The following is a 14,015-nucleotide window of genomic DNA, read 5'->3' on the forward strand; positions in this document are numbered from 1 at the left end:
AAGCACATCAGCATTTCTGAGCCTCTGAATCAGGGAAATCTCTCCACTGGGGAAGGCAGACATTTTGCATCCTTCCTTGACCTGTGGGTGGACTAAACTTCATTTTTACTGCTCCCTTTCCCTCGCCCCTGACCTCCAGTCTTATCTTTTCATAGACCACTTTGAGGGTTTGCTGTTCTTGTTTTTTGCAATAAAACAATGTACACATTTTTATGAAACAAATCAATTAACAAATGGATTGGATTACCCCCAGATTGGGCAACCTGCATTTACAAGGGGGAGACCAGCGGGAGGCCGGACAAGGCTGATGAAATAGGCTTTCAAAGAGCTGCAACTGCGCAGTCAACTCTGCTGTGGGGCAGCCCTTCGCCTTAGACCCAAAGACGGGCTTCTGCTCCCCCCCCCCCGGCAGCCTTGCTGCTCCAGACAACCCTTTCAGGCTCCTCTTGTCCACTTGGACTGCAGAGCCTGGGGCCCAAGCAACAGGGACCTCCTGTTTTGGTTTATTCTTTATTTTTCTAATAAACTATCTAACTCTGCATATTCTGTCAATTTCTGAATCCATTCATGAATAGAGGGGATTTTATCACTCTTCCATTTTGCAACAATAAGAACTCTTGCTGCAACTGTAGCATATAAAAAGATACCTTTCATTTTTTTGCGGGATGTCCAAATCTTCTAATTCCCATCAGATAAGCTTCTGGTTTTCTGTTTAAAGAGATCTTTAACCTTTTTTGTAATTCTGAATGGATGCTCTCCCCAAATACCTGGGCTTTCTTACATAGCCACCACATGTGCTAGAGAGTACCTGATTTGCCTGGGAGAGAGTTTTGAAGGCGCCCCTTGGCTAGAGCGGCTAATCGGCACCCAGGACTCTTTCTCATGCTCTGCTTTCCCTCCCAGCTTCCAGGCTGTGCACAGCTTCTCCAGTGGCTGCCCGCTGCCGTGGGGGCCCATCTGCAGAGCCATGGCCACCTGCCACTCCCTGCTGGTCTTGGACGGGAAGATCCAAGGGGATCCACTGGACATCAAGATGTTTGAGGGCACCAACTGGGTGAGTTGACTTTCGCGCTCAGGGCTGCCGAGCAGGAAAGAGCTGGGAAGGCAGGGAGGCACAGGCAGGACATAATAATAATAATTTTTGTTTAGTCATTTAGTCGTGTCCGACTCTTCGTGACCCCCTGGACCAGAGCACGCCAGGCACTCCTGTCTTCCACTGCCTCCCGCAGTTTGGTCAAATTCATGCTGGTAGCTCCGAGAACACTGTCCCACTATCTCGTCCTCTGACGTCCCCTTCTCCTTGTGCCCTCCATCTTTCCCAACATCAGGGTCTTTTCCAGAGAACCTTCTCTTCTCATGAGGTGGCCAAAGTCTTGGAGCCTCAGCTTCAGGATCTGTCCTTCCAGTGAGCACTGAAGGGAGAGACGTGCCACGAGGAAGGCACACTTGGCAAATCCATACTGGGATCAACTCCCGTCCAGAAACCTATGTCTACCCTATGGAAGGACGTGTGAATCCAAAAGTGGCCTCCACAGTCACTTACGGACTCACTGTTAAAACCCTGTTTATGGAAGACAATCTTGCTTGGCTACCAGGGATCGCAGAAGAAGAGGGAGCTTGCAGAGGCATCTGAATGGCCACTGGGATACAGGATGATGGCTCAGGGGGGCCTTTGGCTCTTATCCTCTGACGGGAGGGACAGCTTCCAGGAGGAAGAGTTGACTGCAGTGACTGGAAACATCCAAGAATCTGCAGCCCTTGTTCATCCTGGCTTTCTCCCAGGGTCTCCTGTTTGCCAGCCTAGCAAAGTGTGGGGAATGCACAAGTCGCCCCGTGTTTGGCTGCCCATCCTGGCCCACTTCCTGCTTCAAGGCCACCCTCACCGGGGACCTGCCAGGACCCTGGGACTGTGTGACTGAGCGATGGAGCGAGGCCCTGGGAACACAAGCGGTTTGCAAAGACACTCCACTGAGCAGAGCGCTTGTGGTTTGTGGTGCAAAGCCCGGGGCTTCCTCAGAAAGGAGTCTGGGATGTGCCAAAGCTCCTCTGCCGTTGCCTGAATGCACAGAGACACAGCGGCTGCTCCGTTGTCGGAGGAAATCTGGCATAAACATTGAGTCACCCTCCGCCTTGATTTTGGAGGCTGCCCTTCCTGGCTCTTGACCCTTGCGGTCATGCGGCTGGCACCGGGGACCCGCTCCGCGGCACGTTCACAGGGCTGAAGGCCTTGTCCTCATGCCACCTCCAGCAGGGAGGAGCGTGGGAACGTTGCCCCAGAGGTCCCCTCCCCTCGGCTCCATCCCTCTCCTAACAGGCAGAGCAAAACTCGGGCCCTCTGGCTTCGCTCCAGGACGTGGTTTTTCCTGTCTGTTTGCAACACAATCTGTCAAGCTCCAGTGTCAGCTGAACCTGCTTTTGCACCTCGTGCCATTGGCGTGTCCGTCCTTCCGCTGCTTCGTGGCAAAAGCCCCTGGAGGGAGCCCACAGCGGGGCAACACGGAAAGAGTTGCAGCCCAAGATTGTGGGCAGAGGACAGTTGCCTTCCCCTGTTCCCCACAAGGGCCATCAGGATTTGGGGAGGGGGTGGAGAGGCAGCGATGCTTCTGGAAGCCACAGGAGGGGAGAACATGGATCTCGTGTTCGAATCCTGATTGCAGATTTCCTTCAGGCATCTGGTTGGCCACTGTGAGAACTGGATACTGCCCTTGATAGGCCCCCATTGGCCTCATCCACCAGGACTCTTCCTCTTTCTTCTTCTTCTTTGGCGATCACTCGTAGCCGAGTAAGATTGTCTTCCACAAACACGGACCTCCTCTCATTCCCCTCTTCTCAAAGACGCAGAGAATTGTAGAGTTGGAAGGGACCCCCAAAGGTCCTCTAGTCTAACCCCGTGCAAGGCAGGAATCTCAGCCAAAGCGTGTAAGGACAGTTGGCCAGACTAAACATCTCCAGCCCCCTCAAGGATTCCTCCTAAGACTTGGCTTCCAGACCCTTCACCATCTTTGCCACCCTCTAATCTGGTCCTGGAGACTCTCCCAGTCGCAATGTGTGTTCTCCTCCCTCCTTCTTACAGAAAATGGAGGAGTCCAGCTCGGACGGGAGCAAAGGCAGCGTGCAAGTGAGCCGCACCATTGTCAAGCCAGACAGCAACGCCGCCCAGGTAAGTGCCGCACCTGCCCCTGAGCGGCCCCCGCCCTGGCGGAGCATCCTGCCACTCTCGTCCTGGGGGAGCAAGCAAGGCAGGGGGCGGCTGGCATCACAGCCTCCGCTCAGTGAAAGAGCTTCTGGGGCAAAGGAGCCTTGTAGCTTCATCTGCGCATCTGCTACCCTGGGCTTCTTTGGGATGGAGGCAAAGGGAAGGTTTTGGCTGGAAGATTCAGGGCAGTCGAAAGGAAGTCGGTAGCACATAGTTAAACAATGGGACTCCCTCCCACAGGAGCCAATGATGGCTGCCAGAGGATAGGACCGATTTATGGAGGAGGAGGAGGAGGAGGAGAGGGCTAGCGATTCTTCTTTGCCTCCACAACTGGAAGCAGTGATGCTTCTGAATCCCCATTGCTGGGAACCACGGAAGGGGAGAGTTGCTCTTGTCTTCGAATCCTGATTTCTGGTTTCCCATCGGGGCATGTGGTCGACCACTGTGAGAACAGGATTCTGGGCTCGATGGGCTATTGGCTCTTCCTATGCTCTTAAGAAATACCTAAAAGCCAGCAGGGGTCTTCTGTTGCCATTCTGACTTGGGAGGCATGGAAGGAGGCAGTTTAGAGACAGTTTAGAGCCCAGGGATCAGGACCAAGCCAGAAAGAACTTTCTGTGGATAATTTTAAACAAGGAAAAGTTAAATGCACGACTGCAGGGGGAACAGTGGACCGGGAGCAGCTGCTGGCGGTTGTTCTCTTTTAGGGCAGACTGAGAGCCACGCACCTTCGCATCCTAGCACCGCAGTGCTCAGTCAGTTGCCCCGAAGAGAAGCCCACAAGGCAAACATGAGACCATCTCTCTCTCCCAAGATTGTGTTCCCAGCCATTGGTGTTCAGAGGCAGGTGATGGTGAGGAGTGAATGGATTGCCTGTCCTTCCCTGGCAGGTCCCAGGAGTGGGCTACAACCTTTTAAAATTTAGTATGAAAACAAATTACAGGCAGAGGAAGAGGGTGGGCAAAGAACAGAGAAGGTGTCAGGTGCACCTCGGGGGGGGGGGTCCACATTTTGGGGCCTGCTACAGAGAAGGCCCCCTTCCAGGTTTTTGGCACCCAAACTTTGGTGGTGGCAGGACTAACCAAGAGGGTCCCCTCTGCCAATCTTCACACCCAAGGGGGTCTCTAGGGAAGGAGGTGGTCTCTGCTTCCTGGACTTGGGCCCAAGTCATTTGCAGCTTTAAAATGTGTGGGTGTGCTTGAAATGGAGCCTGATAATTAATACAGTCATACAGTCATACCTTGGGTTGAAGTAGCTTCAGGATAAGTATTTTTGGGTTGCGCGCTGCAGCGACCCGGAAGTAACGGAGCGCGTTGCTTCTGGGTTTCACCACTCGCGCATGCGCAGATGGTCAAAATGATGTCACGCACATGCGCAGATGCACGGACGCGGGTTGCGTTCACTTCTGGATGCGAACGGGACTCCGGAACGGATCCCGTTCACATCCAGAGGTACCGCTGTACCTCCGTGAATGTGCGCCTTGTCTAGCATCCATTCCGGTGAATGTCTGTGGCAAACCCAGAAGTACCTAAACGGGTTACTTCTGGGTTTGCTGCTCGCACATGCGCAGAAGCACTAAATTGCACTTCGCACATGTGCAGAAGCGCAGACGTGGTGCTTTGCCCTGCGTCCGTTTCGGCTAGCGTCCGGGGCTCCGGAACGGATCCTGGTCACAAAACAAGGTACGACTGTATGCGGCTGTTTTAAAACGGGGCTTGTGTGAGTTCTAAAGGCAAATCTGAGCCCTGCATTTTGAGTCGGTTGATGCTTCCGAGCCATCTTCAAGGGCAGCCCCAAGTAAGGGCACATTGCCGTAATCTAATCTGCTCCTTTCTGGACTGGAGAACTCGGGACACACAAGACTTCTGTCTTTTCAGGATTCACTTTCAGTTTGTTGGCCCACACCCAGCCCATCGCTGCCTCCAAACACCTCTCTGGCATCTCAGCCCCCTCTCCCAATTCAGATAGGTCAGAGAGACAGAGCGGGGTGTCGTCTGCGTATTGACAACTCCTCCCTCCCAACCCCCCCACCAGCTCCATAAAGAGGTTCAAGAGTGGGGACCGAGAACGGGGGGGGGGGGGGCAAGATGGATCCTTACAGGGCACCACAGGACAACTCCCATGGGACCAGCCATGGACAGGGCTCTAGAGGCAGAAGCAAAACTGCTGATGTACAGTCTGCCCAGCCCTCCTGAGATGCTCTAGAAGGGATGTGGTGGTCCATGGGGCTGAATGTCAGGAGCTCGGCCTACACTTGAGTAGGACCCTGGCAGAGACACATGCCCGACTGTCATGTTCCCTCCCTCCTGGTCGATCGTTCGGGAGCATCAAAAGCTTTCTTTTGCCCGAACATCACAGTGACCGATGCCAACAGACACCGGCACACTTAGGGATCTGCAGAGTTTGCGCATTTTGCGTGACAGACCTCAGCAAGTCAGCATTTTGGCTAATCTACTTTATTTACATATAAACACACACGGAGCACTGCAAGATGGCTCCCTCTCTCTCTAGCATCAGACAGCAAAGAGGAAAAAGAACAAAGGACAACAGTCCCCCTTCACGGAACACAGGAACACAAACATCCTGTCTCCATCACTTCCCACTCTGTGGAGTCAAAACATACACCGTCATGGGATAGACAACAATCCCAGGACTGCAATCACGGAGCAGGAATTCTAACACTGAAAGCCACTGCAAGATCAATAAAAATGCACCCACCCATTTCTCTCCCGACAAATGCCCTCCGCCAGGGCGACCAAGGCAGCCTCGGTGTCCTGGCTGGGCCGGAAGCCTCTAGACTGAACTGGTTCTGAATATTCAGTCTCCTGATATTAGCCAATGGGTGAGAATTATCTAATGCTTCCGGGTCCAGGGAGGGCTTCTGAAGGAAGGGGCACATCACCATCTCCTTCAAGGCGGGCATTCTCCTTCCTCCTTGGACCCACCCAGCCATGAGGGGCAAGGGGCAAGGGGCAAGGGGGCTGGCACTCGGGCACCCTTCTTGAAGCAGCTTCTCCACATCTTCGGGATGCAGTAATATTTCTTGATTTATTGTTTCATTAGTAAAAATGACAGTGTAGAAAAACCTCAAAGCGGTTAATAAAAAAGATAAAGAAATTATCGTCAAAAAAACCGTAGAGGAGTATGGCAATTTAAAGAAAAAGCCACAGGAAAGCAGATTAAAACTCATGCCAACTTTCTAAGCGTCTGGGTGCAAATCTGAGCAGTTTTGTCCCTAAAGCGCCTGGCAGAGTTTCTACAACCACCAGGGACTCTGGCGGGGTCAGAGCAACGCTCTCTTGGCCAGATGACCCAAACCCGTTGACCGGTCGGAAAAGCTCTGCCGGACGGCCGCTTGGGGCGGCAGAGGAGTCCGCTCTTTGCCGCTGCTGCTGCCGCATGTCAGGGTGTGGCAATGCAGCCTCCCACATGTTGCAGCCATCGACCCTCCTGTTTCGTTGCACGCAGGTCATTAGAGAGCCAAGGCAGCCTACGTTCTTCACAGTGACGGCGGGACCGTTCAAGCGCAGGCCATCCAGGCTACCTCTGATCCTGGAGGTAGTATAGAATCATAGAGCTGTAGGATAGTAGAGTCGGAAGGGGCCTCGGGGGGTCATCTAGTCCAACCCCCTGCAATGCAGGAATCTCAACTCAAGCATATGCTCTCTGTTTTCAGTCTATTGTTACTTTAACTTCTTGAAAGCTTGGAATTATTGTTGTTAACTTCACTATACCAGCTGCACTGACTCCCGGTGGAGTATAGGATCAGGTTTAAGGTGCTGTTTTTAACCTTTAAAGCCCTATACGGACTAGGACCCTCGTAGCTATGGGACCGCCTCTCCTGGTATGTCCCATGGAGGACCTTAAGGTCCATAAATGACACTTTGGAGGTCCAAGCCGCAAGGTGCTTAGATTGGTCTCAACTAGGGCCAGGGCCTTTTCAGTACTGGTGGAAGGCTCTGTCACAAGAGACCAGGGCCCTGCGGGACTTGACATTTTTCCATAGGGCCTGCAAGACAGAGCTCTTCCACCAGGGCTTTGGCTAGGGCACAGCCTGACTCTCTCCTTTGGCAATCCTCACAGAACTTTTAGCGCTAATGGTTGCCATTAATTTGATTAGAATTAATTTTACAATGAAATGATTTTAGAATTTTTTATCATTTTACTGTTGTTAGCCGCCCTGAGCCCGGCTTCGGCTGGGGAGGGCGGGATATAAATAAAATTTATTATTTATTATTATTATTACTGATAATTTTGCTACCTTCTTTGTAAATAGCTCTGAGGGGGGTTCTTTTTACAACAAGTGGCATATAAATTTTATCAGGGTGGATTTGATTTAAATCACAATTTTAAATCACTAGTCAGTAAGACATGATTTAAATCTTTTTTTTTTTTTTTTACATAAAGACTAATTATTGCCAGTATAATCTTAATATTTACAACCAGATGAAGGTTTCAATTTTGGAATAATAAATTTCCAGAGTAGTTTTTACAGTTATATCAAAAATTACTGATTTAGTTATACTATTAGAAATACATAGACAGACAATTATGCAGAGACAGTGGAACCTCGGTTGTCGGACGCTTCGGAAACTGAACAATTAGGAACCCGAAGGCCGACAACCTGGAAGGGAATGCTTCCATTTTTGAACATGCTTCAGAAGTCAAACGGCTTCCAAGGTGCGTTTCTCCATTTTAAAAAAGGAATTTGCCAACCAGCAATTACACCTCGGTCGTTGAACGTTTTGGAAGTCAAACGGTCTTCCGGAACAGATTACGTTCGACAGCCGAGGTTCCACTTTCAAGAAACAGAACAGGGAGTCCGTTTCACTGTCAAACGCCGCTTACGGTCAGAACGTTCTTCTGGCGTTTAATCCGATTCTCCTTCCTTGCAATGTGAATCCGTTGGTTCGGGTCCCACAGTTTGGACCAGCAGAAAACAAGCTGCCTCCCTCTTCCCTGGGGCAGCCCTTAAGATACTGGAAGATAACTCTCATGTCACCTTGCAGTCTCCTGTTTTCGAGGCAAAACATACCCAGCTCCTTCAAGCGTTCCTCCTGAGTCTTGCTTTCCACACCCTTGATCATCCCGGGCGCCCGCCTCTGCACACCATCCAGCTTGTCAAGTTTCTAGCCCTCATCGTGCCTCCTAGTTCAGGCCCTACGTAGATGCCTTGGGTGTCGTGGTGCTGAATAGAAGCCACCCGCTTGTGGGGAGACCTCCCACTAAGAGCCTCCTGTTCCCACCACTTCCAGGCCCCCTTGGAAGGCATCGCGATCCTGCACCAGTTTCCCTTCTCCTCCTCTCTGCTGAGGATGTCTGTCATCACGCAAGAGATTGGGAAGGACGGCTACGACCTCTACATGAAGGGAGCCCCGGAGACGGTGGCCGGCTTTTGCAAAACCAACACTGGTAAGGCCCCAAGATCCATGTCCCTGTAAGGTAAAAAAGGTAAAGGACCCCTGGGCGGTTAAGTCCAGTCAAAGGCGACTGTGGGGTTGCGGCGCACATTTCGCTTTGTACGATGAAAGATAAGCTGTGAAGCTTTATTTATTCAGCAAATATAATGTCCAAATAAAGTCGGAGGTTCAAAGACGATCAGATACATTGGTGCCCCGCAAGACGAACGCCTCGCAAGACGGAAAACCCGCTAGACGAAAGGGTTTTCCGTTTTGGAGGCGCTTCGCAAAACGAATTTCCCTATGGGCTTCCTTCGCAAGACGAAAGCCCATAGGGAAATCTCCGGGACAGCGGGGAAGCGCAGCGGGTCTTCCCCACTGTCCTCGGATCTCCTCCGAAGCCTGGCGGCGGGGCGGGGACACCTCCTCCCGCCGCCCGGCTTCGGAAGGATGCTCCGAAGGATGCTCCCACCGCCAGGCTTCGGAGCAGCCTTCCGAAGCCTGGCGGGGGGGCGGAGAGGTTTTTTAAAAACCCCGGGAGAGGCGGGGGGGGGGGCGGAGAGGTTTTTTAAAATCTCCGCTGTCCGGGGCGATTTTAAAATGCTGGCGGGCAGGAGCGAAGCCTCCGCTGCCGCCCGGCAGCATTTAAAAAAAACCAGGACAGCAGGTTTAAAATCGCCCCGGGCGGCGCGTTTCTCCGCTGTCCCGGAGGGCTTTTGAAGGCAGGCGGGGGGAGCAAAGACTTTCGCCCCCCGCCCGCCTTCAGAAGAGGTCCTGGACCTCTTCTGAAGGCGGGCGGGGGGCAAAAGGCTTTGATCCCCCCTGCCTGCCTGTCCCGGAGGGCTTTTGAAGGCAGGCGGGGGGGGGGGGAAGCAAAGACTTTCGCCCCCCCGCCCGCCTTCAGAAGAGGTCCAGGACCTCTTCTGAAGGCTGGCGGGGGGCAAAAGTCTTTGTCCCCCCTGCCTGCCTTCCCAGGGGCTTTTAAATCACCCCGGACAGCGGAGAAGTCCTCCGCTGTCCCGGGGCGATCTTAAAATGCCGCCCGCCAGCATTTTAAGATCGCCCCGGACAGCGGAGAAGCCCTCCGCTGTCCCCGGGTTTTTTTAAATGCTGGGGGTGGGAAGAAAAGCCCTTGTCCCCCCCCCCCCAGCCTTCAGAAGAGGTCGGGGGACAGACTGTCCCCGGACCTGGTCTGAAGTCGGTTTCCATAGGAACGCATTAATTGATTTTCAATGCATTCCTATGGGAAACCATGCTTCGCAAGACGAAAAACTCGCAAGAAGAAAAAACTTGCGGAACGAATTAATTTCGTCTTGCGAGGCACCACTGTACCGTTGTAGTTGCGACCATAAACGATGCTGAATAGCGATCCGGCGGCTTTATTCCCATCAGTGTTGGACATTATATTTGCTGAATACACAAAGCTTCACAGCTTTAAAGACTTTCAGAGACTTTGAGTCTAAGATTTCATTTTGAACTTATTATTGTTTGAAGGAATTCTGTAAAGATTGTCTATTACGCATGTATATGGTCATCGTGTTGCCTAAACATTGTTGGCATTTGTTCACAGAAGGCTTTCCGGGTCATGTGGCCAGCAGGACTAAACCGCTTCTGGTGCAACGGGACTCCGTGACGGAAACCAGAGCAGTGCACAGAAACGCAGTTTACCTTCCTGCCACAGCAGTACCTATTTATCTACTTGCACTGGTGTGCTTTTGAAGTGCTAGGTTGGCAGGAGCTGGGACAGAGCAACGGGAGCTCACCCCGTCACGGGGTTTCGAACTGCCAACCTTCTGATCAGCAAGCCCAAGAGGCTCAGTGGTTTAGACCACAGCGCCACCCACATCCACGTCCCTGTAGGAGGCAGGGAGGGAAGGAAGCCTTCCTGTTCTATCTCTCCAGCATCCACACATTCCAAAGAACACCAAAGACTTCCAGTCGCACACTCCCAGCAGCTCTCATGCACCCTTCTGGATGCATCCCGCTCAGTCAAGTTTTCTGGGACCCATTTATACCGCAAACCGCCCTGTGATCTTCAGATGAAAGGGAGGTATATCAATGTAATAAATAATAATGCTAATTATGATATAGGATGGTGCTTGATGCTGGAAAGATGCGTCTCCATGCGCCACCAATGCACTTGGCTTCTGGAAACACCAGAATTCCCCACCGGTCGACTTATTGACTTATTTTGCAGACTTAGAAACCCTGAGATAAAACCCTAAACCTTTTCTTTTTTTAAAAAAAAATCACATTTGTACAAATGCACAATTCATATTCCTCAAAACGGTCGGGTCAGACTTCAGGGGGAGCCGTTTTAAACGTCCTTCTCTGAGGGCCTTCTGGCGGTTCCCTCCCTGCGAGAAGCGAGGTTGCAGGGAACCAGGCACAGGGCCTTCTCTGTAGTGGCACCCGCCCTGTGGAAGGCCCTCCCATCAGATGTCAAGGAAATAAACAACTACCTGACATTTAGAAGACATCTTAAGGCAGCCCTGTTTAGGGAATTTTTTAAGGTTTGATGTTTTATTGTGCTTTTAACATTTTGTGGGAGCCACCCAGAGTGGCTGGGGAAACCCAGCCAGATGGACGGAGTATAAATAATAAATTATTATTAAATCATTATTATTTTAAACAAGCAGATCCTTGGTTAGCCCCTTGCTGCTCTTTGACTGGCGCCTCTCTTCTCTCCCCCCCGCCCGGCAGTCCCAAAGAACTTCCACAAGGAGCTGAAGTGCTTCACGTCTCAAGGCTTCCGCGTCATTGCGCTGGCTCACAAGGAGCTCCGCCTGAACAGGGGCGTCAACCTGGACAACTTGGAAAGGTAAGGCTGGCTGAGGTTGGGCCCCCGGGGCTGATGCTGGCCTGTCTCCACCAGGCAGGGGCTCCATTTATATCGTTCATTATCAAGAGCGCAGTCATCTCCCTTCCGTGTCAGGGCTCTTCCACACTTACCTTTCTGCCGCGATTTCCAGGCAGGGTCTGCAATTTAAGGCTTGGGGTCTGCACACACCCCCACCCACCTTGCTTCCCGCTCTGGAGCTTTCCCCACAAAAACCTGCGTTTTGAAGGCCAGTTGGCGCAAAAGGCAATCTGCAGAAAACACAAATTGACATTTGCACCGATTGGGCTTTATAGAGCCAGTTTTTGCAGGGAAAACTCTAGGGTGTGTGTGTGAGGGGACGGCATCAGCACTCAGACACAGAACTTTTAAGCATGGAAAGAGCAGGGCCAAAAGGTACCGTATTTTTCGCCCTATAGGATGCACTTTTTCCCCTCCAAAAATGAAGGGGAAATCTGGGTGCGTCCTATGGGTCGAATGCAGGCTTTTGCTGAAGCTTGGAGAGAGACAGGGGTCGGTGCGCACCGACCCCTCTCGCTCTCCAGGCTTCAGGAAGACATCCGCAGCCTGCTTCCCGGAGCGTCGGGCGCCCTGAAAGCAGAGCACCCGGCGCTTCGGGAACACATCCGCAGCGTAGGCAGCCCTGAAGCAGGGCACCCCTTGCGCCGGGCAGACATCGGCCAGCCCCACAAGCTCGGGGGACAGCAGGGAGGCGCAGCGCCGCCATCCCGCTGTTCCTCGACCTGGTTCGGATTCCCCGACCTGCTTTTGGGGGGGAAATAAAGGGAAATTTTTTCCCCTTTATTTCCCCCCCAAAAAACTAGGTGCGTCCTATGGGACAGAGCGTCCTATGGGACAAAAAATACGGTAAGTGTTATAGGATTTCTAAGGTCTCATATATATAAATCATATGTTCATAAATTTACAAGGCAAACACATACATAAGTATATAAGCTACGTGTCTGGAGAGAAATCCTGAAGCCATTTTGACTCTCCCAAATGGACCTCAAATGTTTCTCTGCAAGGAGGAAGGAAATGGGAAAGCCTCCCCACTGCCTCTTTGCTCACAAATCCTGTCTTATGGGCGTATCTGTATATGAGTAGGGTGAGCCTGTGACCTGGAGTCAGGAACTGAGCACGGCCGTCTTACCCATAGGTGCTAGGGGTGCGGGGCACCCGGGTGCTGCGATCTCAGGGGCACCAGGCTGAGAGTCCGGGGCCCAAGAGTTGGGTCTGGGGAAGAGGCCGTCCGTTGGTTGGAGAGCCGCGGTGGGCTCTTCTGCTGCGGGTGGCTCTGTGCTGCAAGTTTGGGAGCGAGCGAGCGAGCGAGACGCTGAGACGGTTGGCAGTATTTTTCTAATAACGTGGATGAGCCTCACTGGCAGCCAGAGGCATAGTGGGGGGCGGATTCATAGAGGACTCTCTGTGGGGCCAGCCACTTCAAGGCCGTGCTCCAGAGCAGCCCCCCAGGCCTCTCTGGGTCCAGCAGCTCCTCTGGGCCTCTTCAGAAGCCCCTCACTCTCCCCTCTTGCCTCCCAGAGACAAGCTGGAGTCCGGCTTGACCTTCTTGGGTCTCCTGGTCATGGAGAATCGGCTGAAGATGGAGACCCAGGCTGTCCTGCAAGAACTCAGCTCCGCTCGCATCCGCAGCGTCATGGTCACAGGTAGGTAGGTTGTGGTTGTGTGGTTGTGCGTTTGTGAAGGGTTTGCAAGGGGTTCTCCCTCTCTGGGGTTTCCCAAAGGCTTTAACTTGGGGGGGGGGGGGAGATCAGGCCTTTATTGATGCAAACATACGTGGGGCTCAGTCTCTCTAAAAATCATAGGCGGGGTGGGGGCAGGCTGGAAGTGCAATGTAGTTGACAGATTTCCCAAGAAAGGAAGCTTTTCTTCTGTGGTCGTATACTGGCATTTGCAAACCTTTGGCTAAATGCGCGCAGCCTTTGAGCTTTCGAGTCCGATTCTCCCAACCGATTAAGCCGTTCTGGATGGTGTCGAATAGAAACAAGATGGTGGTCCAAAAGGGGGGGGGGGTTGGTTCAAGTGTTTTCGGCCCCCTGCAGACTGCCAGTATTTTGTGGGATGCTGGTGTGCACATTTCAAGCCCAGGAAAGTTCTCTCTTGGCCCTGAGCCACAAAGAAACACACTTTTCTTCCCGTTTGGAAAGTGACCGCGAAACCCATTGAAAAATGTGGGCTGAATGGATGATGAATGGCGTGTCAACACCCTATCAGAGAATCAGGGTGAGAGAAGTCCCAGCAGCCTTTGGGCCTTCAATAGGAGACCTTCAGTTAGTTACTGGCAATGGGAGGGAGAGTGTGCTGGTCCCGAGGGTTAACCGTGCGGCGAGGTCCGAGTCCAGTCCGAGGTCGAGGGTGCAGTATGGAGGCTGTCCGTCAAAGCTGAAGCTGCCTCCAAGGCAGGGAGTCGGGTGAGGTCAGGAACTCTGGCAGAAGAGCAGGACAGGGTGCCGGCAGGAACGGGCTACCAACAATGTTGCTCCTGCAACCTGGGACTGGGGCTGGCTGGCTTTTATCTGCCCCGAGGCATAGGGCGGCCCCGGTCCACAGGTGACTCGCCTCT

At 52.6% G+C, this 14,015-nt stretch overlaps 1 protein-coding gene across 1 annotated transcript in view; it reads left to right on the forward strand.

Moving 5' to 3' along the window:
* LOC114598119 (putative cation-transporting ATPase 13A5) overlaps positions 1–14,015 on the forward strand; it is a 59,183-nt gene that overhangs the window by 32,951 nt on the left and 12,217 nt on the right. The window contains exons 15-19 of the mRNA XM_028731816.2: positions 904–1,054; positions 3,074–3,160; positions 8,452–8,608; positions 11,299–11,416; positions 12,974–13,098. Of these exons, the coding sequence (XP_028587649.2) occupies positions 904–1,054; positions 3,074–3,160; positions 8,452–8,608; positions 11,299–11,416; positions 12,974–13,098 (638 nt within the window). The remainder of the gene's footprint in view (positions 1–903; positions 1,055–3,073; positions 3,161–8,451; positions 8,609–11,298; positions 11,417–12,973; positions 13,099–14,015) is intronic.

The sequence above is a fragment of the Podarcis muralis genome, chromosome 6, assembly GCF_964188315.1.
Source record: "Podarcis muralis chromosome 6, rPodMur119.hap1.1, whole genome shotgun sequence".
NCBI lineage: Eukaryota > Metazoa > Chordata > Lepidosauria > Squamata > Lacertidae > Podarcis > Podarcis muralis.